The 26,059-nt window shown below is 38.0% G+C and overlaps 1 protein-coding gene across 1 annotated transcript in view; it reads left to right on the plus strand.

The window, feature by feature from the left end:
• The window catches only part of LOC306876298 (solute carrier family 49 member 4-like), a 38,660-nt gene extending 15,708 nt beyond the window's left edge, over positions 1–22,952 (plus strand). Inside the window, exons 5-9 of the mRNA XM_079427372.1 lie at positions 1,959–2,067; positions 7,636–7,703; positions 11,789–11,916; positions 13,996–14,178; positions 21,185–22,952. Coding sequence (XP_079283498.1) covers positions 1,959–2,067; positions 7,636–7,703; positions 11,789–11,916; positions 13,996–14,178; positions 21,185–21,300 — 604 coding nt within the window. The 3' untranslated portion in view covers positions 21,301–22,952. The remainder of the gene's footprint in view (positions 1–1,958; positions 2,068–7,635; positions 7,704–11,788; positions 11,917–13,995; positions 14,179–21,184) is intronic.
• Positions 22,953–26,059: the final 3,107 nt, after the last annotated feature.

Here is a 26,059-nt window from a genome sequence, read left to right on the forward strand (position 1 = left end):
TAGAATCTCACTGAAGCAATTCCTGATTTTGAAATTAAATCACAAACAAGGTCCAGAATCGCAATTTAAATTTGCAATTTTGAAAGGAAGTACAATTTAAACCAAATTGAACTGCACAAAATCTACTTTCTACTTTCTGCAGTTCCAAACCAAGTTCCAGTTCAGCCTCCTGTTGGGTGTTGCAAATTCAATTCAAATTTCATTCATTTAAAAGGAAACAATTCCTTAAATCTATATTTTGTGGAAACCTGGAAAAGTCTAATCTGTGCAGTTGCTGCTTCATGCCTTTACGGGAACCATGTGCAGCGTTTGATTACTGCGGCAAAAGTGATGATAGAATAGTATTAGTATCGATGGACTTGGTGCTAAAAATTGCAGTATCTTGCACAATCTTCATCTTGGGGCATTAGATTCCATCACAGCCGGCAAAGGACAAATGGCACTTAGCTGATAATACTTCTGGCTTGATGGCTCAAAACAATCTGGGGCTGGAGGAGGGTGGTACAATCAAACAACTTCTTCCTTTCAATCGAATCAAGTGTGAGAGACTCAAATAACAAGAACCAAACTGCAACAAGTAAATTCCATACAGCACACGTTTCAAAAGATAAACAAAGCATCTTTGGAGAGCCCTCGTGATTGGTTTCAGATGTTTTGTTGTTTTATGTGGGGAACGTTTCCTCTTGGGTAAGTTGGGGAGACACTGTTTGGGACACTTGAGGGAAAATAGGTAGAGAAGTGAGTGAGAAGGGTGGGTGATTTTAATTGGGTTGGGATTGATTGGAGGCCTGCCAGAAGCCACACATAAAGACTGATTTCACGAAGGGATTCTCGACCTGTTTCAGTCTTGACTACAGCAATCCTGCGACTGGATAGATGCTCATAAAAATGCTAATACATGAAGACAAAACATCCCTCATAGCAAGGGATTTTTGTATCAGGGCAGGATTACCACAGAATTGACAGTACACTAAACCGTGCACTGTGCTTGTACTAATGATATCTACATAGTAACTTTGTTGTTGCTTCGCTTCAAGAAGGATGTGTTGGCAAATAATGCTTGTTAGAGAGTCTCGTAGATAATGTTATTATAGAGTAAACGTATTTTGGCTGTGCCCTACAGATATATGATTTATTAAAAACATGCAGATACTGATATTATGCATAGCTTTGCCCAGTCGGTCAGTTAGATTTAATTAGATGTTCAAAACAATTCCTGCTTGGCTAAACTCTTGATATCAAGGTCTATATTAACTGAAGAAAGCTGTCTGTTAGCTTTGCATATTCTCAAAGGCAATTTTTCATTTGCTGCAGGACCTCAATAATTAAAAAAATAACCCCTAATCATTATTTTCATCATAGCTTTATTTTATTTTTTTTGTCAATATTTTATCATGTCATATTCATTAATTTAGTCAGTTTGACTTTTACTAAAATGGCAAATGGATTAGAATGTAAATTTCTACATCTCTGGTGCATTTGAGTCATTTTGTTGTAATATTAAAGTTGTAATATTACATTGACCCTTTGCTTGATAATGTGCAGTGTCCTATTAAGAATCATATTTTGTTGAGGAAGCTAAATCCATGTAAGACAAAGCTCTGCTTCTGGGCATGTTTTTAATCTAGCATTATGCTTCCCTGATATCTGCGTCTGCTATTAGTTTTATGTATTTTTTTGTATTCAGGAGACTTTTATCTGTCTGTCACTGGGCTGCTAGGTAGGATAAATGTTTGGTGACAGGCTGTAAAGTATAGGAAAGAAACTCTACAATCTTTGACTCTTTGTGAGATGCGCAAGCTTTGATGTTCAGCTTCATGACAGCTCTGAAAGATCTGTTACTCTTTCAGAAATGGACGTCATACAGTCAAAATGCAGCCTAGTGCCTTAAAGTGCTTTCATACTGTTCTATTGTGAAAAGTTTTCATCAGTCCTCATCTTTGCTTTTGCTTTTTCAGCAACATGCGTTTCCTGATGATAGCACTCGCCTACTCCGTGCCCACAGGGGTTGTTGCCGGCTGGGCCGGAGTGTTGGACATGATTTTAACACCTGCTAAAGTCAGCCAGGTAAGATATGTTCCATGCTGGGCCCATTTAGATGATACATTATAGGTAATTATAAGGTTTTCAGGAAAATAATTATGTCTAGTTTATGCTTCGATGGTTAAATGCTTAATAAAACAATTGGATGTTATGAATTAATCCAAATATTGAAAGATCTGATTACTTTCTCCTGTGTGTTTCAGTATGCTTTGTGTCTGAAGTAAGTTGCATTTATCAGATGTACAAATCATTTTCACCTTCTATGAGTTTAATTATGATTAAAATGAAATGTAATTTCCCTGGATTAAATGGTTATCGACTCATAATTAACCCTGGGAGTACAAACACACACACTGAAGTTTTGACTGGAAACTCTGACCGAAAAACTGTTTGCCTTTCTATACTTTCTCATTAAAAAGCTGACAGGCCTGAATGGGTGGACTTCAAAACAAGCTGTTATAAACATCTAATTATAGTTTTGAAAATCCAGAGCTATCCATATGAAGATAGCCCCCTCCACTCTTTCCCTCTCCAGACAGAGCTCATCAGAATCTAATCAAACATACATGCTCAAGACGCTTTTATTTGCATACTCACAAAAGTACTCCATCTTTGATGGGCCAACCTCAGCTTAATGAGATGAGCTCTCCACCTCAGAGTTTCTGATTCTCTCCAGCCTCCTCACATTTGCATCTGAAATGTGAGAGTTATGGGCCAAAGCAATCATGTAACATTCTAGGCCCAGCTGAATTATGGGCTTGCGGAGACAAAGATGATGTCTTGTAGTTTCTTTTTCAGGTAAACTAGGTGGTCTTTGAACTGGCATTGGAAAGAAAACCATGCAAGTTGAAGATAGAAGGCCTTTTTCCTTTTTCCCCAATATGTATCTGCTGCCAAAGCCATTGTGAGACTAATTTGAATTTTCCGTCTTCTCATTCAAGTCTTGAGTTCTTTTTTTAACAACAATTGAAAGCGTACGCCGCAAGCATTTCCTTCTCCAGTTTTAATATTTCACTATTGTTGAGAAGGTCTTTTTTTTAAGTCATTTAAATTTGGTTGAAGAGAAATAAGTGTTATCAGACAAACTGAAATTATATATAGATTTCTTGGAGCCCATTGTGTAAAAATTTTTTTTTTTTTTAAGTTGCTCACAAGACAGCAGTGTATTGATATTCCTCAGACATTCTGGTTAGGGATTTGTTTCAAACCTCAAACTCAGTATTAAACTTCAACAATTAATTCAGCCTGGACCACTTCGGAAACCTGGCATTGAAAAACTAATTTTAGAATTACTGCAGAAACTTTGTTACACATGTTAACTTGTGTATTCAGTATAACATTCATTCTATCTAACGCTCATTGTTTTTTCTTAATACCTAATCCATTGATTACTGGGACTTTTTTGTAAAGTGTTAGAAATTTACTTTAGTCTGAATGATTTCTCTGTTGTCTTTGATGGAAAGCAATGCAAAGCATCCAGTTGTCGTATGAAATGTAATTTGCAAATGAGCTTAGAAGCCTTTGAAAATTTATATTCTGAGGCTTTTATTTAAGTTGTGTTTTGATCAGTGTCGGAAGTCAACAACAAATACGTTTCCACATTCACACATAGTAATTTGCAAATGGAACGGTAGAACCCTGAGGCAGTAAGCATGTAGAGTTGTACAACAATAATTAGCATCATTTAAGTGCATGGTCCTCCGCTACATTAATCAGCCTTGTCGAAATGCTTCATTAATGGTGAATGGCCATTTAAGCCTGCGCACAATGGCTGTGCACTGATTAGACAGACACCTTTTGCCCTTGGAAAGTCATCATCAAACAGAATATGCATTGCTGGGTTTGAGAAACATTAAAAATGACTGTCTTATCAGAGCTGCCTCAAACTGTTCAAAACTAGGGCTTGGTTTTGTGGTGTGAGTGTGCAGGACTCTTTGGCTTTGATTAAAACTATAGGTGTAGCAGTGTGTTTTTCTGATTTAAAACCCATTTCAGTGAGTGATGCCATGTTTTTTGCCCCTGAGGTTTCCAGTATAAACGTTAGTGAGCAAGGAGGTCTAGAATACCTGGAAAAAGCATTCAGAGAAGAATGTGATTTGTGTGATATTAGTTTATACTGACACCAGATAATGTATGATGTCTTTGTTTGTTTGGGACGGATTTAGCGTTGGTGCCTAGTTGGGCCTTGCCAGCCCTACATTCTCTATTGAATCTATTCATAATTTAGTTCAGTGTTATCAGATTTGCTGTTATTATTAGTCTACTGGATCTCAAGTGATGACCAAAGCATTTCCTAAACTGTATAGACCGCATATAACGTAATTTTAATAGTGGCATCCACCGTATCATTCTCCTCCTTGTCCTGAGTCCTAACAATTCCAGTGCACTAGGCTGCATAACAGAAAAATTAGAATTTGAAATAATGGTTTGAACACACATGAGTTTTGCCAAAGGAAATAGCATAGTGTATGATCTCTCTTTCATTTCCTGGGGGAAATAGCAATGTTACAGCAGTAGACATAAATCACAGAATGGAAATAGCAATTAATACATCCAGGGGCACCGGAACCAGGGGGCCAAACATCTCTGCCACCCCCCACTCCCCCAAACTTTTAGCACGCATCTCCATCGACTGATATTAAATTATGTAGTCTACCTCAGTTGGCTCGCATTAAAAGCACATGATATATTGCATTCTGATTATGTGCTATGATTTACTGTATGTTTTAGCACTTGATGTTTATTTCAAATAGATAAAGATGTCTTACCCCTGCAGTTTGACATTTCATCAGCACATGCATCCTCAGACCGTATAAATTCTTAGAGCAGTGGTGCCTTACTGCCGGTTACTGAGAATGTGAAGTGAAGTGACATTCAGCCAGGTATGGTGACCCATACTCGGAATTCGTGCTCTGCATTTAACCCATCCAACGTGCACACACACAGCAGTGAACACACACACACCGTGAACACACACCTGGAGCAGTGGGCAGCCATTTTATGCTGCAGCGCCCGGGGAGCAGTTGGGGGTTCGGTGCCTTGCTCAAGGGCACCTCAGTCGTGGTATTGAGGGTGGAGAGAGCGCTGGACATTCACTCCCCCACCTACAATTCCTGCAGGCCGGGGACTCGAACCCGCAACCTTTGGATTACAAGTCCGACTCTCTAACCATTAGGCCACGACTTCCCCATGTGCTTGTTCAGAAAGAAACATTGGCAGTGTTAAGTAGATGGTGAAATCTGAAAATGTGCAGTACTGAATCTCCACACATAAGTAAAATAAGCATTACTTTCAAGTTTGTGTATTCTAGTAGAATGAAGCTGTCAAATAAATGTCACATGTTCTATTGTGCACAAATTGAGCAGCACACAAATCACACTTTACAAGACATAGTGTGTTATTGACCACTTTAAAGTGATGAAAATGATTTTTTGATCATGCCTTGATGTTAAATATTTAATTTCATCTCAGAGGTAAGCTCTACCACACATCCCAAAACAACATGGAATTTGTATATTAGCATGAACCATGAATATTTATGAGGTACTGTGACACTCTGGCCTAGGAAGATTATCTAACAATGAGTAAATTAATATTCATGAGCTCAAGGTTCTCTAAATAGTGACATTACAATCCACCCAAAAACATAATGAGATTCAGTTCAGGGTACAGTTGTACATCCTGATAGCCGCAGGTTGGAAGGACCTTAAGGAAATGTTCTGTCGTGGGATCAGTGTTTTGCTGAAGGTGCCTTCCTGTGCAGTGGGTGAGAGATGTTCCAGGTGCTGGAGAGCTTAGCCATCTCTCTCCATCTCTCCATCCCCGTCCCAAGGGAATGGAGGCCGATGCCCAGACAGAGCCAGCTTTTCTAATCACTCTGTTAGCCTCGCTAGCTATCAAATCAGCCAAATCAAAGACTGATGCTGTTACTTTTTCCAACCAGAATTATTATTCTACTTATGTGGTGTGTTATAGAGCAGTTTATTCAATTTCTCTAATCTGAGTGGGCAAGAGGCATGTGTGTTTGCTTTTCCAATGTGTTTTGGAACGTTTTTTGCTGGCTGAGAAGACAAAAAAAAAAAAAAAGGGTTACAAAGCTATTATCTCACTCCGTTAAGTTGTTTTACTAAATACTTTTAGCATTGCATCTATCTGTCTGTCTGTAAAATCAGTAAGTCAGTATAAGACTAATTTATTTTTCAGCAAGGATGCATTAAATTGATCAAAAGTGACAGTATAAAATAGTTTATAATGTTACAAAAGATTTATATTTTGAATAAATGCTGTTCTGTTTGAACTTTCTATTCTATCAAAGAATTCAGAAAAAAAGTATCACAGTTTCTGTAAAAATATATAGCTTTACAACTGTTTTCAACACTGATAAGATGATAGATGAAGAAATGTTTCTTGCTCACAAAGTCAGCAAATTAGAATGATTTCTAAACGATCATGTGATGCTGAAGACTGAGAATTATGCTGCGTTCATGCGATATTGTAATTACTGTAATTCCGAGATGACGACAAGTGATGTTCAACCCGGTGCTGTTCACATCCTCGGACTGGGGATTATCCGTTTCTGTAGTGACAATCAACAAAATGAACCCACGTGAAAGAATGTTGAGAACAACAACAAAATAATAACAGTGTGAACGATATGCTTTTTATTATAGTACATTATAGTATCTATAAATATGAATCTATTTTCCTTTTTTTTTTTTTAAAGAGTAGTAATATAGCTTTGAAAGCATTGGCATTTTTCGCTGGTTTCGCGTGAGGTGCAGCGTTCATGTGGTAAAAGCAGGGTACAAGCCGTAGCTTTCAGAAAGCTTCCAGTTCACAAGCTCTACGAGGACGTGAACACTTTTTACAAGTTGATATCTCGTAATTACGATATAGCGTGAACACACCTTTAAACGGGAATAAATTACTTCTTAAAAATATATGAAAAATAATTGGCGCCGTTGACCTTGTGGGCAGTGCGCCAGTATGCACTGTAGTGCTGTTGTGCTTCGGGTGTCCCGAGTTCGAGGCCTGGCTCGTGGACCTTTCACGATCTCACCAACTTGGCTGTTTTTCTAATAGACTGTATTGCCTTTAAAACATTCTGACTTTAATCTTTTAATCTCAACTATTTTAAACTGCTAAATATTTCAAACTGAAAAGCGTCAAACTTTTAAAACTTTTGAAGACTTAAAAATTATGTCCTGGCTTTCTCAAGCCAACTTCAAAGTAAAAAAAAATGACCCAAAACTTTTGAACAGTAGTGTGTGTGTCAAAATAACAGATAACTAAGTTTAAACATTTAATTTAGTCCTCATAGAGATACTTTTGGTCTTCCTGCTTTTATCAATACTGTGGTTGACCTCAGCCATGCCTGATATAGACCATCTGTTTTATGAAGTCTGCTGTTGAACCAGACTGTTCATCAAAGACATGTTCGTGGACAGCATGATGTCTGGCAGTTTATTCTTCTCTCTGATTGACACTGCAGATGCCCCTGGCTCACTATCCATCTAGCTGCTCCACAAGTGATGTCCAGCATTACAAGCAGTGAATAATCTCAGCTGATCACATCTTTCTCTGCTCTCACAGGTGGACGCGGGCTGGATCGGGTTCTGGTCCATAGTTGGAGGCTGTGTGGTTGGTGTGGCCATGGCGAGGTGAGTAATGGCCCCATGCATGAGAAACGATGGTGGTGTTGTCATACATTAGCATTTGTTATCATTTACTTTACATGTATTGTCAGGTGAAGTGAAAACCAAAAGCAGCAGACGCTAAAACATTAGTCACACATCAGCATGCCTTCCTTCTCAAAGAAATCAGGGCTCAGTTTTATTGGCTTAATTTAGTAAGGTCGAATCGTGAGGGGATTTTTTTGCAGTGCTGCTTTTAAGGGGCTGAATTAAGAAGAAAAAAAAAAATTTTTAGGGAGCATTTTAGCATGCTGACAGCGTGTTGTGGCTGTTGGGACTGTCAGCATGCTAAATCTCTCTCTAGATTCATCCTCTTTAAAGCACCGCAGTTACAGCCATCAAAGCATCGCTTTTGAAACAAATTGACAAAACAGTTCTAAACAATTATCATTCAACTCTATTTTAATTATTGATCTGCATTCATGCTGGCATCTATAGTTATTGCATTGTCTCAGTGGGTTCTATAGGTGTTAAAAATAGTATTAAACTTTTTTTTAAAAGCATCTCAAGATCACTGTGTTCTGTTCTGCGTTCTGTTTTACAACACAAGCAGAAATTCTGCGTGAATGCACATTACGGTTCCAAACGCCATCAAAGAATTAACAGCAACAAAAGCAGACTGGTGTCACCTTACGTTACCTGCATCTGGGCCAAAAAGATCCACTTTAACAAACTGAAAAGACTACAACCAACAACCAATGAGCACGTACATTCTGCGCATACGTGAGAAGAATTAACTCTCCATTACTCCAGAATCATCCCAGATGAGATGCAGATAATGTGTGTGCCCTCTGTGTGCCCTCTTGACTTTTTGCCGATCAAATGTTTGCTTGCTTTCGTCACTTCTGTTTTTCCAATTGTGCACTCGTTCACTAAGCTGAACAGCCAGTCAGAGTGGTCACTCTAGCGATGCGCTACGGGCATCCCAAGTTCGAATCCCAGCTCGAGGACATTTCCTGATCCCGCCCCCTTCTCTCTCCCACTTCACGTCCTGTCTCCTCAACATTGTCCTATATTAATAAGGTCCAAAAAAAAAAATCCATAAGAAAAGTGTCTGATCGGTGTCTGGAAGACACAACCCCAATCAAGTGCAATGATGCAAGGCTAACTAAAGACTAACTAGCCATTCAGGCAGCACACTGGCTACTCAATTTCAAAAATACGTAGTTTTGCAAATGCCTGAACTGTCGCCTTACTGTTATAAATATTAAAATTAGTCTCCCACACTTTTTTAGAAGGTAATCATTATATTTTTTTGGTTTTGTTTGACAGTCGTGCAAAGGAAAAAATGTAGACAGCTGGTAAAGTTATTACTTTTTTGAGACCAGCACTGGATCACTATAGGAGTGGGCTGAATGGCAGGTGGTCATCCTACAGTGGCTACCAAATTCCACTTTACAGTAAATCAATTAGGGCAAACGTCACATAAAATAATGCATATTTATGGTATAACCCACGCCAGGCACAGTTTGTGTGCTGAGCCACTGACAGAAAGAAAAACTTCCTGAGGAGAGAAGATACAAACTACAGAAGAAAATATGCATTTTTATACTTGTCACAACAGTGTTTTAGGCCTAATTATTAAAGTTTCATGACAAATATGCTAGAATGCTGACAGTACTAGAAACTTTCTAAGGTGTTTTTTTTTTTTTTTTTTTAAATGGTCTCATATGAGTGTATCCGTGGCAACTAGGCATATAAACCAGTGTCAAACTTGTGTCATACTTTTCAGGTCGTTCCTACGCTCCTGCTGGAAAGACATTTATTTAGTCTCTGTTAGGCTTCTTTTTTTTTTTTTCCAGGCTGTTTTGGATCCTCCCAGATCCCAAAGCTAATTTATTCTCTTCCTGCTAATTTATTAAAATCAGCTTTTGTTATGAACAGTGGGTGAAAATGCTAATGAAATGGTCACGTCGCACAGACTGATTAAGACACTGGCGTAGAGAAGAGAGAAAGAGCAAACTGTTGTCTGCAAAAAACGAGATTTGTCTGTCCCTGATGACTAAATGTTTACAGAAGGGTCCCAATCAGCACATCCAGCCAGGTTCTGCATTTTGAAAACCTTTTGATTAGGCAAACTCTGCATTCAATCAATTGTCACATTGCTGCATTGGATTTTGGGTTGGTACTAGAAATGCCGTTAAGATAGGGAGGGACAAAGAGGGTTAAAACATCAATGAAAACCTGTGATCTGCCTTCCTTGTGTGTGTTATTCAAATGAGTTGTGAGCTACAAGCCGAATGGGGATTCATAAAGCTGATAAAAGAATGCACACCCCGCCGGTTGCTTTGGCACTTTTACGCATTTGCTTTTTTCTCACTTCGGCTGTTCATTTGGGACAGGTTGCAGAGAGAAGCAACAGATGCCCCACTAAGTCTCCACGGCAGCCTTGTCCTATTATCGGTCGTTTGGCGAGTGATCTCTCGTTAATGGGCCCCTGTGAGTTGCGGGGTCCAGCGCCCTCCCTGTGCCACGAATCTTGCAGCAAATGCGTTAACATGAGTTATTATACGCCACCAGCTCTCTGCCGCAGAGCTCAGCCCTTTGGGTCAAGTCCATGCTTTAGAAAAATGGATGCATTAAAATTGAGCTGCAGGGGTGATAGCTGCATATTCTAATTGATGCGAGTCCGGAGGCGGATATAATAGCCGCAAGTCCTCGTCAAATTCATCCTCGTTCACCATTACGGTAGAGTTAGACAAGACGGGTGAATCATAAGGGGCTGTCTCCGCAGGTCAATTAACGGTTTGTGGTGTGAGGTATGCTGAGCAGTTGGGCAAACACTGGGATGCCTGACAAACCACCAGGCTTTAATTGTCAGACAGCAGTTGGGAGGTAGGGGTGACATTGCTTTTTTTTTTTTGCATTGTGGGGTCAAGAACGTGTGATCGACAGCAGATTAAAGTTAATGCTTGAAATTTAAAGGGATAGTTCACCCAAAAATGAAAATGCTGTTCATTATTTATGTTATCCCAACATTTGACATGTGTGTGTATATATATATATATATATATATATATATATATATATATATATATATATATATATATATATATAATAATAATAATACACATGCATGTATATATGTTTGTATATGAAAAATGTTATGTTTGTATATTAAATATATAAAATAAATATATGCATGTAAATAGTTTCAAAATATATACTGAATTTGTGTGTATTTACATACACATTACACCCACATATATTACATAAACAAAAACTTTTATTTTGGATGTGATTAATCATTTGACAGCACTAAAAAATGTAAAATAAATATTTTTAAATGATAAAAGTCAAAATTAACAAATGAATAAGAATATCAAGAAATATACCTGTTTACCTGCATGCCATGTGACCATGTGAATAGCATCATGTATTCAATAAAAAGTAACAAGTAATATAATCTAATTACAGTTACATGTAATCAGTTACTACCCAGCATTGTTCATAACCTGATAACTTTCTCCATTAGTGCACACCAAATATAGAAACTCACGAACATGGGGGTTTGATGACAGAACTTTCATTTTGAGGTGAATAATTACTTTATAATGCATTAAAAGCCCATAAGCCATCATTAATGATGAGTCTTGCCACCTCGACACAACAGCTAACTCCTCCATAAAGTGTTTTTACGATGGCTTTCATATCTGTTGTGAAGAAAGGTGATGAAGAACATGCCCTAGAGATATTGCTAAGTATCTCCATCATGTTAGAGGTGCTAAAATGTGTCTGATGAGTGCAAATGTTGTGGAAAACTTTGTCAGAAATGATAAAGTTAGTGTGGATCAAATATACAAGACTATGTGAGGATTTGCTTTGAGTCATCTCCAGTAGGCAAGTCTTTGAGGGACAAGATTTTCCGCATGCATCTCTGACGTGGGTGCCAAAAATAACATCTGTGAAAAAGTTTCACCTGTGCCTGCCTGTAATTTGCTTCCTCTGTACATTTTTTTGTCTTTTTCTGTCACCTTTGAGCGATGACTCGAGATTCAAGTTTCTCTCTCATCCTCCTCCTCCTCTCTTTTGTTTTCTGTTTTTACCCTCAGGTTTGCTGACTATATTCGAGGAATGCTGAAGCTAATTTTGGTGCTGATGTTTGCCGGAGCATCCTTGGCGGCCACCTGGTTCACTCTCACCTGCCTGACCAGGCTTACTCACCTGCCCTCCACTAAAGGTATACTGTGCCGAAAAGGGCAGTATGTTCTGCCTTGTGCACATCCACAAAACCGTCGCCCCGCAGGGAGTTTGGTAGGCGAATGCTGGCATAGGCAAGCTGCAATTGTATCGGTGAGAGGGAGCCAGAGGAACTCATTAAGTCCAGATCAGTGAAGGGAAAAGGGAGTGGGGCTCTAGAGAAGCCGGCCTGAAACAAACATATGCCCTATAGATCAGCCAGCTCAAATATTACCATCAATTATCATTTTATGGTTGGCACCTGCCCTTTTTTTTTTATCTGCTGTCTCCCAGAATTCCTGGCAGACAGAGCTCATAGACTCATGGGCCATCACTCCATCTGGCAAGATTTTATCGCACACACGTGTCCCATTGCCATTCGTGGCTTTCCATGCCTCTCGCAATTCATCTTTCATGCTAATGAACACAAGCCTATGTTGTGGCAACATCAATTCATCAGAATCTATTCTAGCTGGAATCGTTACGCAAGGAATAATTGACTATGGACCTTTGCCTACCATGTCCATGTAATTTAACAGTGCCGTTGTCATTTCCTTCACTTATACTATAGTTACCACATGGATACCAGTGCTTCCTTGCATCAGTGTATCAAATTAACTCCCGTCACGAGCCAAATGTGGGTATTTTTTTCGTAGTGATGAGGTAATTTTGCTTCTCTTCCGGTCACTGCGACCTGTAAGATTTTTCTGAATGACTTTCAACAAGACATGCCATTGCTTAGAAGCAACAATGCATGCTTGAATAAACCCATTTGATTGTAAATGTAACCACAGCGCAAGTGTTCCTAAAACGCACGTAAAGAGTAATGTTTTATTGCTTCATTTCAGTAGGTTGCAGAGCAGTTTGAAAAAGATTTGTCTTGTATCTGAATGTTGTAAATATTATTCAAATAATAATATTCATTATATAACATAATATGGTGCCTTTGTTAGTTAGTTCTTTCACTTCTACCATGATTGCCACATGTGTAAAACATTTTTCTGGATTTGTTTAGAACTAAATTACATTTTAAAAGTTGGGCATCATTATGAATTTTTTATGTTTTTGAAAGCATTTGATGCTGTTGTTCACCATGGTTGCATTAAATTGGTAAAAAATTACTCAAATTTTTAAATAAGGGAACTAATACATAATAGTATTTTTGATCAAATAAATGCAGCCTTAGTTAACATAAGAGACATCTTTCAAAAATATTAAAGTTACCGAACCTAGTGTGCATTAAAGCAATTTATAATGTTTCAAATGACTATTTTAAAATAATTGCAGTATTCAAGGTGTCGTTTTAATACAACATTTCCCATAGGTCCCATAGGTTCCCATAAGTCTTGTTCACATAGGAACCCAACATCTCAAGTGTTGAGTAATTCATCTATAATACTGTTTGTTTTTTTATCATTTACTTTACAGTCTTCTTTTAGCCCATTTTTTGAAACTACTGTTTGCCCTATACTTTCAATGACACAGCTGAGGGATCTGTTTCTCAAACTGGAGACTCTGATGTGCTTGTCCTCTTGTTGTGCATTGGGCTGTCCATTTATCTCTCTGCCCTGGTTAGAACCAGTATGCGATGTTCTTTTAAAACTGAACTGCACATTCACACATGGAGCAGATTCTCATTTAAAATGACAATAGACTCAAGCGTTTCTAAAGTAGAGTGTTTCTTTTTGGCAATTTTTTAAATAAAATTGAATTTTGGAAATTAATTTGTATTTAATACTGAAAAAAAAACATTGTCTTTCCAACATTTGCAAAAATAACAAAATGGAATTTCCACACTTCATTAAACTCCGAGCTGTGCTAAGATAAAAAGAAAGGTTTTTGTAGTACAAACTTAGCACATAATAATCATTACTTAAGAATGAGGTGTAACAGTGTTTTCTTAGTCGATTAGAGTAATATCCGCTGAAATGGGGTTTGCCAGCACAGGAAAATTGAGTTAGAAAGCTTTTCCCCCTCAAATACTCATTTGCAAGGTTGGCTTTCTTTTCTGTGTAAAGAAGGGGGTATTCTAGAAATGTATTTGAGATACAGCCCTCTCTTTCTCTCTCTGCTCCTTTAGCCACTCTCTACACCTCCTGCATCCTGGTGGGTATCTTCATCAACAGCAGTGTGCCCATCTTCTTGGAGCTGTTCATTGAGACGGTTTACCCTGTTCCTGAAGGCATCACCTGCGGAGTGGTCACCTTTCTCAGCAACCTCTTCACTGGACTTTTGCTGTTTTGCCTCACCTTTTACTTTACAGGTACCTTGATATTTTAACTCTTGACAGGCATGGCAGGATTTACAGCAAAGAAAACGTAGCTTTCCCTCAGCCCAAGCAAACGGAACAGATATGGACTTACGCTTAGTAAATGTCATTGTCCTTCTCCTGAATGATGATTAACTTTCAGTGTAGGGATGTTGGCATGAAAAAATGTGCAGGGAGATTGACTCGTCTGCCCTATCTTGCAGTGTAAATGGTAGCTTCAAGCTGAATATTCATGACTTACTTCTGACAGGTGTCATTGGATTGACAGGTAGTCTGTGATGGTTTTAATTCTGCTGTTGGTGGACAACACTGTATGTTTTCCTTTCAAAAACAGCATATCACAAGGCATTGTTTTGATGTGCCTACATAACACATACATAATATATATACATATACATATACATATACATATACATATACATACACATACACATACACACACACAAATAACACGCATGATTTTAATAATTATTAAGTATTAATAATGTTGCGAATGGGTGAAATCTCCCAAAACCTGTCCAGGAAAAGTCACATTTAACCTCAAAAGAAAAACAAAAAGAAAAAAAATTCTTAAAGAAAATGTAATCTATTTAGGTTGTGATTTTTATTTTCAGGCTAATTAAGCACATTTATCCCACAGTTCTTCATAATAGGCCTGGTATTGGTATTTAACGATTCTCATTACTGTAACACAATAGTTGTACTGTAAAAATAGTGTTTTTCAAATTAAAATCAATTTAAAATTCATTTGTAAATTAAAGGTAGTAAAGCAAATGCTACTAAGATAAAAAAAAATTATAATAGCAGACTTTATTTACATTATGCTTTATAGACGTTTATTAAACCTGAGCCAAATATAGGAATCGGAATGCAATGCAAATTCTTTTTTTTTTTTTTTTTACTTAACTTTTAGCAACCACTTACTAACTTACTACTACGGTACTTACCAACACTAAGAACATCGTAGAAACAACCTAGAGCATCTCTAAAACTTCATAGCTATGCCTGGCAAACCACCCACGACACTTGTGGGTGCAGGCAAGCACCATTCACATTTTCTTCAGAAATTAGCATATGTTATAAATTATGGAGCTGTCAACCTCTGTTCACACTGACCGCTGTCAAGTCCAGATCCCCGCTGTGATACACTCATATCCCCATTCTGTCATTGGCCTTGACTGACTGGCTGACGGGTGTCCTGTTTTATGAGGTGGCAGGTTGCTGGATGGCTCCCAGGCTGCGAAAACTCCTCAGTCTTCCTGCTGATCCCTGGAGAAGATTAAATTGAGATGAGTGAGCTTAACTGGCTCATCCTTTCAAATCTGATTGGGTTATCGGTCCCAAATGAAGCCATGAGATTCGTTCTGCCTTTTGTGTGGCTGTCAGAGCAGCAGTGGCCTGCCAACACCATGCCACAGCTGAAAATAACGTCGAAACATTGAGGTCTCTATATATAGAAGGTTATTGCGTTGGCATTGCTATTGAGTTTTGAACACTTTGTTTCTGTTTAGGCCAACCGGTGAGTAGGCGCTGAAGAGATGATAGATGGATTTCTGTTTGTTTCATCAGAACCATCCTGCAACCTCTCGCTGTTTCCACTGGCAGAAAGCCCTTCTTGACATCATAAGCTCTCTGTTAACTAAACTGCATAAAATCCACCTCTTAAAGGTGTAGTTCCACTTAAAATTCGACACCTAGGGAAACAAATAACACTTTGCACAGCCATTGATGTTATTTTTTTTTATCCTATTCTGCTGTTTTTTAAATTGACATTTTCCATGTTCATTGGCCAGTTCTTGGAGGGAACGACCTAACTGTGAGTTTCTATCTAGTGGACCCAAAAGTTAGTGCAGTCAATTCTAGGCAAAGGCACAGATGACATAAAACTGAACTATATTTTTTTCTCAAGGGCACTTACAATTTAGGGAAAGCTCTGACTCATCGTTCTAATCATGAAGACAAAAACATATTTCCTATTAAGTTACATTTACATTTGAGAGTTTGGGTCAGTAAGATTTATTTTTAAAATAAATTAATGCTTCTATTCCACAAAGATGCACTAAAGTGACAATATAGTAATTTATAATTTTACAAAAAAACTATAATTGCTGTTCTTTTGAACTTTGTTCATCAAAGAATCCTGAAAATAAATGACTCATGGTTTCCACAAAACATATTAAGCAGCACAAGGGTTTTCATCATTGATTGAAATGTTTCTTGAGCAGCATATCAGTATGCTTTCTGAAGGACTGGAGTAATAGGTGCTGAAAATTCAGCTTTCAGCCATCACAGGAATAAATTACATGTATAAAAAAATATAGATATATAGAGATAGATAGATATAGATAGATAGATAGATAGATATAGATGATTTTAAATTGTAGTAATATTTTATAATATCACTGTTTTGCTGTATTTTTGATCAAATAAATGCAGCCTCAGTGAGCATAAGAGACTTCGAGATCATTTTAAAATCTTACTGACCATGAACTTTTGAGTGTTTCATATTGCATTGCAGTGTCCTTCTATCTCTTTGTTAAAGACCTTCGAATCCTTATTGAGACAGAGTTCTGTTGTTTACCCTCTTGTAATTACCCTGTTTCTTTCCATTCGGTTGCTAATATAAATCTGAACTACGGTGTAGATTAGGTTTTCAGTGTGCATTGAATATCGCCTGTTTCCTCCTATATTGAGCCTGCCTCAGAGATGTTCTTTTATTTTCCAGATGCTCTTTTTTTCAGGCTCCCAAGGTTGAATTGATGTGCTTTCAGGAATCGCTCCTGCCTGTGACCAATGATACATTCACAAATGTCTTGCACTTTCTTTGTATTCACTTTAAAGTGAAGTGAAAGGGATGTGCTTCACTGAGTTACCGTTGCTGTCCTTCCCAGCTGGCCATTTAACTAAACTGCATAAAATCCACCTCTTAAAGGTGTAGTTCCACTTAAAATTCGACACCTAGGGAAACAAATAACACTTTGCACAGCCATTGATGTTATTTTTTTTTTATCCTATTCTGCTGTTTTTTAAATTGACATTTTCCATGTTCATTGGCCAGTTCTTGGAGGGAACGACCTAACTGTGAGTTTCTATCTAGTGGACCCAAAAGTTAGCGCAGTCAATTCTAGGCAAAGGCACAGATGACATAAAACTGAACTATATTTTTTTCTCAAGGGCACTTACAATTTAGGGAAAGCTCTGACTCATCGTTCTAATCATGAAGACAAAAACATATTTCCTATTAAGTTACATTTACATTTGAGATGTTACTCAGAGATGTTCTTTTATTTTCCAGATGCTCTTTTTTTCAGGCTCCCAAGGTTGAATTGATGTGCTTTCAGGAATCGCTCCTGCCTGTGACCAATGATACATTCACAAATGTCTTGCACTTTCTTTGTATTCACTTTAAAGTGAAGTGAAAGGGATGTGCTTCACTGAGTTACCGTTGGTTCATTCGCCCTTAATCTGAAAGCATGTGAATAGCTGGTAAAGATTGAACATTCAGCCTTTTTGATTATGTGGCTTAGTAAAAGCCATGTCACCTAGTGTCTGAGGGTGGCCCTTATGTCAAATGCCAATAATAAAATTAAGGGTCCAGTAACCTTTTGCAGAGACCCAGAGTGTGCACTTCCTGCTTTAAACTCTTTTTGCAGCATTCGATTTAGCAAATGTTCAATTGCCTGTGAAGGTAAACCTTCAGTAAAATCAAGTTTCCTAGCTTTTCACACCATGCTTAACCCTGTGTTAAAGCTGACGTGTGTCATTTGTTCAATGAAGTACTTTATAATAGGAATGAAATATATGGTTTATTATTGGATATTGATGTAAAAAATATTAATTGTACATTGCCCATTTCCTCTATTTTAGATTTAGACTAGTGATGTCAAATGATTAATTGCATCCAAAATTATTTTTTTTTGTGTACAAATGTATGGGTGTGTAAATGCACACATACAGTATATATTTTGAAAATATTTACATGTATATATTTATATTCATATAATTTATATTGTATATAAATATATTTAATGTATAAACATGTTTCTTAAATGTATACATGCATGTGTGTGTATTTGTATATACATAATAAATATGCACAGTACACACACATATTATGCAAACAAAATCTTTTATTTTGGATGTGATTAATTGCGATTTAATTGTTTGACCGCACTAATTTAGACATTGTTGTCATCAAATGCTCACGTAAGGCTATTCTTTAAATAATTTTAAAACATTTTTAATTGTAATATTTACATTTTTCAGCTTTGCATTTTAATATTTTGATGCATAAATTTGCATGTAAAAGTTAAATAATAATTTGAGATGTTATTGTTTTTTAGTCAAAATAGCTTTTTTATTATTATCAGCCATTTATTTCTTATCACCCATAACATGAAAATAATTGACTATTGTATCAACCAGAATTTTTATATACTATATCAAATGTACCTTTTAAAAAAAATAAACGTAATAAAAATGTTAAATTATAATTCAGAATATATTTTAATAAATTACTGACCCCCCCCATTTTTTTTTTTTTTTTTTTCTTGTCATGCCAAACCAGGTAAACAAATCAAATTCAGAGGTGCAAAATATAGGTGTGATTTAATCTCATAAGGAGAAAACGGAGCCTACAAACTGTCAGTCAGCCTCTCTCGATGCTGCTTGGGGCCAGAGTGAGACATTAAACCGAGCTGAAATATACCATCAGTCTGCCAGCTGAATGGGTACCGATTAAGAATAATTACAGCAATAAGAGGACCATCTCCGACGCCTTAGCTCGCCTGACAGGAAGTGAGGAGCCCTGTGGGTGACTGCGACGACATCGGGCTGCTTGGTCACGACGTGTGAGAGTGACTGTTGGAGGTTTCATCGCATCCCTTCTCCCTTGTCCTCACTTTTGTCCCAGCGCTCCTCGTGTAAGAGATTGTGGGTGTCTCGGTGAGTCGCCTGTTAACGCTGTCATTCCGCTGTGGCCTTTTCAGAGCATTACAGCCCTCGAGACGATGCCAGAAAAGAGACAGGCTAAATTGCACCCTTAATAACAACATCTCTGCATTCTGCCGTCAGGTATTAAGAGGAAGAAAACACGACATAACAGTTTGACTGCTGCGTAAACTGACAGACAGGATATAATTGCTGTGCTCCCATTATTGCGAGAGAAGATGGGAGAAATCGAATCCTTTAACCCAGCTTCTTTTGTATTCTCCATAGCAGCGCTGTGGATGGGTGCTGTGTCTGGAGTTCTGTCTTCCATTAGCGCTGGAAAGGTGACTGTTGACGACTCACAGATTTTTGGGGGTCTTCTGATTGGATTACCTGAGCCGAGCCGCTCTCTTCATTAACATTCGGCGCAGATGCTACCTCTCTCTTTTAAATTGATGAGGCTGGGGCAGGCATGCGGCACAGACATAATAGCCAGATAAACACAAATCCATTAACCTGCCTCTATACCAGGCGCTGCTGAAGGGATAGTAAGGCCTGATTAATGAGGGGGCTTTTGGAAAGAATCCCCGCTTCCCGTTTCTTCAAGTCGACACGGCCTCCGCCGTACCTGCGTGTGTTGACTCTGCTGCATGGCTAAATCATATCATTTAGCCCAAATGGGCTCAGCAGCTGACCCAGCATGCATTTCACCTTCTGCCATCGATTGCAGCTCTCACTTCAGGGGCATTTGATCAACCTGTTATCTGGATATGGGACGCCTCGAAATTGAAATCCACTTCTCTATTAAATTAAGTTGCGCTCTTTCCTTTGTCCTCGAGGGTCTGTGTGTTTGACCTGTTTTATGATCTATTCAACCCGGCACTCTATCGGAGCCACAGCAGCTGGTGTGAGGCTTTCATCCATTGAATCGCTGCTGTATATGTCAACTCTGAATGTGCTTGCACAGCTCTCGCATGCTGTTTTTAGTGTCACCTTTTAAAGGGAATCTTAGTATTCATGTGCAGAGTGTGTGAAATTATTCTATTGCTGGTTTAACCTTCAGCCTTAATGTAAAACCTCTCGTATCTTTAACTGCACAATGAAAGGAATACAGCGGCTGTGGGAAACCGTGTGTCCTAAAGTACTTCAGACAGTTATATTGTTTCTCTGGTCTGTTTGCCTTTGGTTATTGGAGCATGAACATGCATATGGTCAGAAGTGCCAACTGCATTTAGTCAATGTGAATTGCTGTTTGTAGCCACCTTTAGTTCTGTAATGTAGGGAAATGAAAAAATACATGTGAGCCGTTATTTCTATTATTGTATAAAAGACTTAATTTTTTTCCTATCATGAATTGATTGGATTGTGAAAAATGTATTTTACATGGCAAAATTAACTGCTAAAACAGAACAATAGAAAAAATTAGATTTATTCATTAATTTATTAATTTTGTTTTTCCAATCTTGCTATTTAAAAAAATAGAAATTGTATTTGTATTAAGCTGCAAAACGTCTGTTTTACTTTGAATCCTGCATGTTCTGTGTGTCTTTGTGTAAATGAATGGTGCAGACACGCGGTTCCGTTTACTACATGCATACTGAAGTGTGCATTTTCAGCCTCTGCCGCCATAATGTAGGGGTACATGAACACAAGAACATGATCTTCAGAGCTGCTCTGAGAGTCACTTCATGCACAGTTTACCATTTCATTTGAGAAAACTTTCGTCTTATCATATGCAAACAGAAAGGTCTTCACTACAACCCATTAAAATAAAAGTTTGGTTTAACTTGAAGAAACGGTGACACAAATGCCTATGATGTTATGGTGTAAGTTTTTTAATGGATGCTGAGATGTGATACCCCCCCACTAATTTAAGCTTTATATATTTTTTTTTGTATAGTTTAACAAAAAAAAGCAAGAACCCTTAGTCCATACATTTGTTTTCTGTATGCTTGGAGTTATAAGAATATGATAAACACATTTCTGTTCTATCATGCATTAAGGTACATAGCATCTGGTGCTCCAAAAGCTGTTATCGCTAACCTCAGTCAACCTCGCTCTTGTTTTTCAGAGCTGTCCTGGTTAAACTGGTGTCTGACAGGCTCGTGCATCTTCAGTCTCCTGCTCCTCCTCTTCTTCAGGGAATCGTACGACCGTCTGTATTTGGACGTCTTTGTCTCTGTCTGAGCACACCACGTGAACTTTTTTTCAGCTGAAGACCGACGGCTTGTCTTTTTATGGGCACTATATTCCAGCAGAGTGCAGATAAAGGGCACACAGCATGTTGCTCACTTTTATGGATCTGTGTTTTTTTCAAAAATGTTGTAATTGTGAAATATATGACCAGCATTGGTGGCAGTGCATTGTGTTAGCATCATAACTAACAGCGGGAACTGAGACCTGACTAAGGAGGAAAGAAGTTTAGACATTGACCTTTCTACTTGACATTTTGCCTCCTGGATTTTTTTTTTTTTATAAACATGATTAATGGAAATTATTTGTTTACATACTGGCACAATATAAGAGACTTTTATTGCATAGAGAGTCACAAGCAGATCTACTTACGGATTTGGCAGTGCCCCATGATGATAACTCCTCTAGTGCTCTCACCACATCTAATAGGAGTGTAATGGATAATTATAGACAAGCTCAATTAGCCGCCTGGCGAGAGCTACGGCCGTCTGTGGACCGGGGACCTCTTAGAGTCTCTGTAGTGTCACTTGTGAATAGCCTGTGGGATCCAAGCTTTAATTGACCTGTGATAGGACTGTCAATAAGTGGCATACGCTGTGGTCTTCTTGTTTTCCTTATCAACCCATATTATGCAAAAGATAATTCCCTCCGCTGTGTGGTTTTGCTAATCACCTTGCAGCCATTAGTCAAATTCTGGGTCATGTTACCTCAAGGCGTCTGAGGTCATAATTTATGTGATGAGGGATCTATAGTATTCATGTTTAGGTAGCCGTTTGTGTTTGTCCCTTTCTCATGCGACGGCTTGGTTTATAGCTGTAGCATGCGCACAGTGGGTGTCTGTTGCACAAGTCTTTTAGAATTTTATGCAATTGATCATGCATTTAACTGTAATTTATTAACTCATTTTAGGGATTAATACACTAATATTGACAGTAAGGGATTGTTAATGGTTTTTATGTCTGAGTACTGTTGCAGAAGAGCATTTAAACATGGCATTATGGAGTGCTGGAACAGTACAACACTATTCACCAGCAATAACAGCATGTTTGTTAGCCTTTCGTGATTTGTGGCATAACCTAATGCAAAAACGAGTGCAATACTCCATGTCGAGTTTAAAATAACATGATTCTCTCCTACATTTTTGAGCAATACCATCAAAATGGAGCCCATTTGAATCTGGTTTGCCGCTTTCACTTTGCTGTGAAAGGTGAAATCTGGCGGCTTGATACTTAAACGAATCTCTGTCTGCTGTTGGATTTAGTGTTGACTTCAGTGGAACTGATTGACGGGGAAGGAAAAGCATTTTATGGACACGCCGAATCCCACGTTTCCACAGATTTCTTTGGACACACTCACACGATTCTGTTTTTCTCTGGGAAAAGCCTGCATGTGAATCACTTTTCGTGTCTTTGTACAGAACGGTTCTCTATTTTACCTGTCATTAAAGTTGCCTTAATTAACAGTGACCTTTGTTCTGTCCTCCTCTTCACTGTGATGTGCGTGCCGTGCTGCAGTCGGTGCTTGTGCTCTGTTTTGTCACTGTAATGTTAATTGTAAGTGGCAATGGAGAGGCGTACGTGCCCCTGTCCATGTGCAGATACATGTCAAAGATTTTTAGCACCTTATTAAATTTTTTTTAAAAAGGAATCGTGTTTTATTTTCGTCTCTGTCATTAAACTGTTAATCCAGCTTGAAGTGCGTAATGAGAAACCAAGAAAATAGCACGTAGTTCTGACTCTGAAATATGCCATGTACAAAGCCATCTTAAAATATTACATTGATTGAAATGTTGATATAGTGTGAAACGGCCTTTAGAGAACATGTGCCTGACCTTCGAGGAAACAACGTTTCGTTTCCAGTAAAGCTGGTATCATGGGTGTCTATAAGATGAGCTCATGTTTTGGAGTTTGCACACACACCATGATGCCCCACACCCTTCAAAGCATGAGATCATAGATGACGTCAGGATTGAAACTGGGCGTCCACGGCCAGTATGTGTACTCAGGAGTTAACATATTGTGTGGTACACCAGCCAAAAAACCTGTGGTTTACATGCAAGCCTATACATTAATGTTCTCATAGATTTCCTCTTTTCTCTTTGAATTTTGCCTATGTTTTTGTTGTCAGTTAATTTAATTGTGTGCTGTTCATGTCACTTTTAGTATGAGAAGTTATTCATGTTTACATTGAATAGTTCCATATGAGTTCTTTTTAGGCTTAACAGTAATATTTTAAATATATTAAAAAACCAATAATGACAATGTAATAATATAGAGAGATGTTCAATATTTTATTTGTATTGTGCATATATAAAAATATTTTTTTCATTTAATTCTTGGTATATTTTCCATTCAAACTGTTGTGAATAATGTAATATAAGTGTAATTATTTACATTTATTGAATACCAGACTTAGTGAAGTTTGTGTATATATTCTTTATTCTGCTATTCATCTCCGTATCTGTCACTGTATTGTTAGGTTTTATTAAAACTAACATTAATTTTCAGTTTTGTGAATGTTAAATAGAATAACTTTGCATTCATCCTTTTGCATTAAAATCAATCTAATGATTTTAAAGTGGACTAGCAATCCACGACACAGAAACCGTAACACATTTTCAAGGTTTTTTTTTTTTAATTCCCTTTACTTTTTAAAAAAGTCTTACTTTTTCACTTTCTCCCCTTTCAAAGAATGAAGTATTGAAGTTTAAGTTCTTTTTTTTTCACTGTACTGCTGTCAGAGCATTGAAAGAACATTGATCCCTTTCTTCATCCCACCATAGCTGAATAACAAAAAGGAGCATTTAAACTTGTCGCGTCAACTTTTCAGCACATAAAAAAGCCTCAGATTCAAGTGTTGCATTTCAGTTTTGACAACAGCAGCAACAGGCATCCTGGGGGAAGATCGTCTTAAACAGGTGTTTTCATTCAGTGGCAAGCAATTTCATAAAATCCATTTGGCTTTGTTCCTCATCCATGGGCATTGTTCTGCCATGGTTCCTGTTCTTGAGCACATGACGCACGCTCTGTAGTAAACAGAGCTCACTGTCAATCTAGGTGACACTTTTATAGCCATTGATTTGTTTTCTGTTGCAGCTTTCAGTCCTCACATGCTCTGCATGCCCTTTCATGTTTCCGGCAAGATGTTTCCCAGCGGACTTCTTCTGCGACAGATGAACAGATAAAAAACTGCAAAAATACAAATACATCGAAAAAAAATATATATAGCATGGTTTCACCAGTTACAGTTGTGTGCTTTTAAATTTACACACCCCTCGCAGAAACACAAGATTCTTATATTTAGTATATATAAGATTCATGTTCATGCTGAGTAAATTTACTTATCAAATAAATATCTTGGCCTTTTTTTATGTGCCCATTTTTACAGTGCTCTTAACCAAAAATGTAATCATCTTATGCTAGTTTACACATGCCTATTTTTGATAAGCTGTAGAGCTTTCTCTGTGCATTGCAGTTTCTTTAATGATACATGATTGCAATAAGCACCAGATGGCTGGCAGGGATGTGCGCAACATGGTCACAGAGGCATTAGCAGGAATCTCGCTCCAGCCCTGACTGTGATAGCCCGCTGAATAAGAAGGTAAGCATGGAACCCACACTTTAAGCAAATCATTAGCAAAGTCCAATAAAACATAATGGAGCTTGATGATAATCAGGGAGCATGTTTGGATGAGGACTCTGCTTGGCTGAATCTCATCAAGGTAAGTCAATTTCGTTCCAAGAACAGACGGAAGATGGAATGAGCAGACGACATGTTTGGATTCAGTTGTGCGGCTCTAATGTGCGGCGATGTGGCTAAACCAAAGCAGCATGTCTCAAGACTTCAAGCAATTAAGAGATCCAGGCAAGCGGAAACACAGCAGTCAGGAGAGTGATGGACACTTAGATCAGGCACTCATCTCATTTTAATCCCACAACACCTCTGCTCCCACAGCCATGCTCTGCTAATGAAGGAAGCTGGCTACAATGGCATAAACCAAACAAAATATGTACTAGGGGTTGGACAAAATAATGTGAACACCAATATTTCTTTATTAAGGTATTTCACCACCATGTGGATTTAATACAGCTTCCTACCTTCTTAGAATAGATACATACAGCTTGTGAAAAGTCTCCAGTATTAGATTAGATTACTATTAGAACATCTGCCATTTGCTTCAGAGATATCGAAGGAGGGTTTCTCACTCTTCTTTCCAAAACCAGCCACAGATAATATCCCAGATAGCACACGTACGTCTGCAAGATGTCTATAAAAGATCGCTTGATCTGGAAAGCATCTGCTGTGTACAAACATCTGACAGACGTCTGTAAGATGTCAGTTTTACATACATTCTAAATCTTAAACATCTTAAAGACGTCTAATAAACATATTTGACATCTGAGAGGAAACGTCCTATGTATTGCAGATACAGCAAACAATCTTAAAAATACATCAAATAGACGTCTCCGTGATGTACGTGTGCTATCAGAGATTCAAGTCAGATTTGTCTGGCCATGGCAGATGTTGAAGTTCATCTTTATGCTCCAACTCGATGGACTTGAACTTGAAAAATGGTGCGTAGTGGCGGTGAAAAGTGGTGACATATTTCCACGTTTGAAACAAGACACCTTCTGATGTTCATTCATGTTTATTTTGTGGTATTTCGAGGCACAACACTAAAGACCCACAAAACGGTATTTACTTTTTGAATTTCATTCGAAATTCAGCTGAGACTTTGTTTCATACCAGAAGT

The sequence above is a fragment of the Barbus barbus genome (genome assembly GCF_936440315.1).
Source record: "Barbus barbus genome assembly, chromosome: 10".
Taxonomy (NCBI): Eukaryota; Metazoa; Chordata; class Actinopteri; order Cypriniformes; family Cyprinidae; genus Barbus; species Barbus barbus.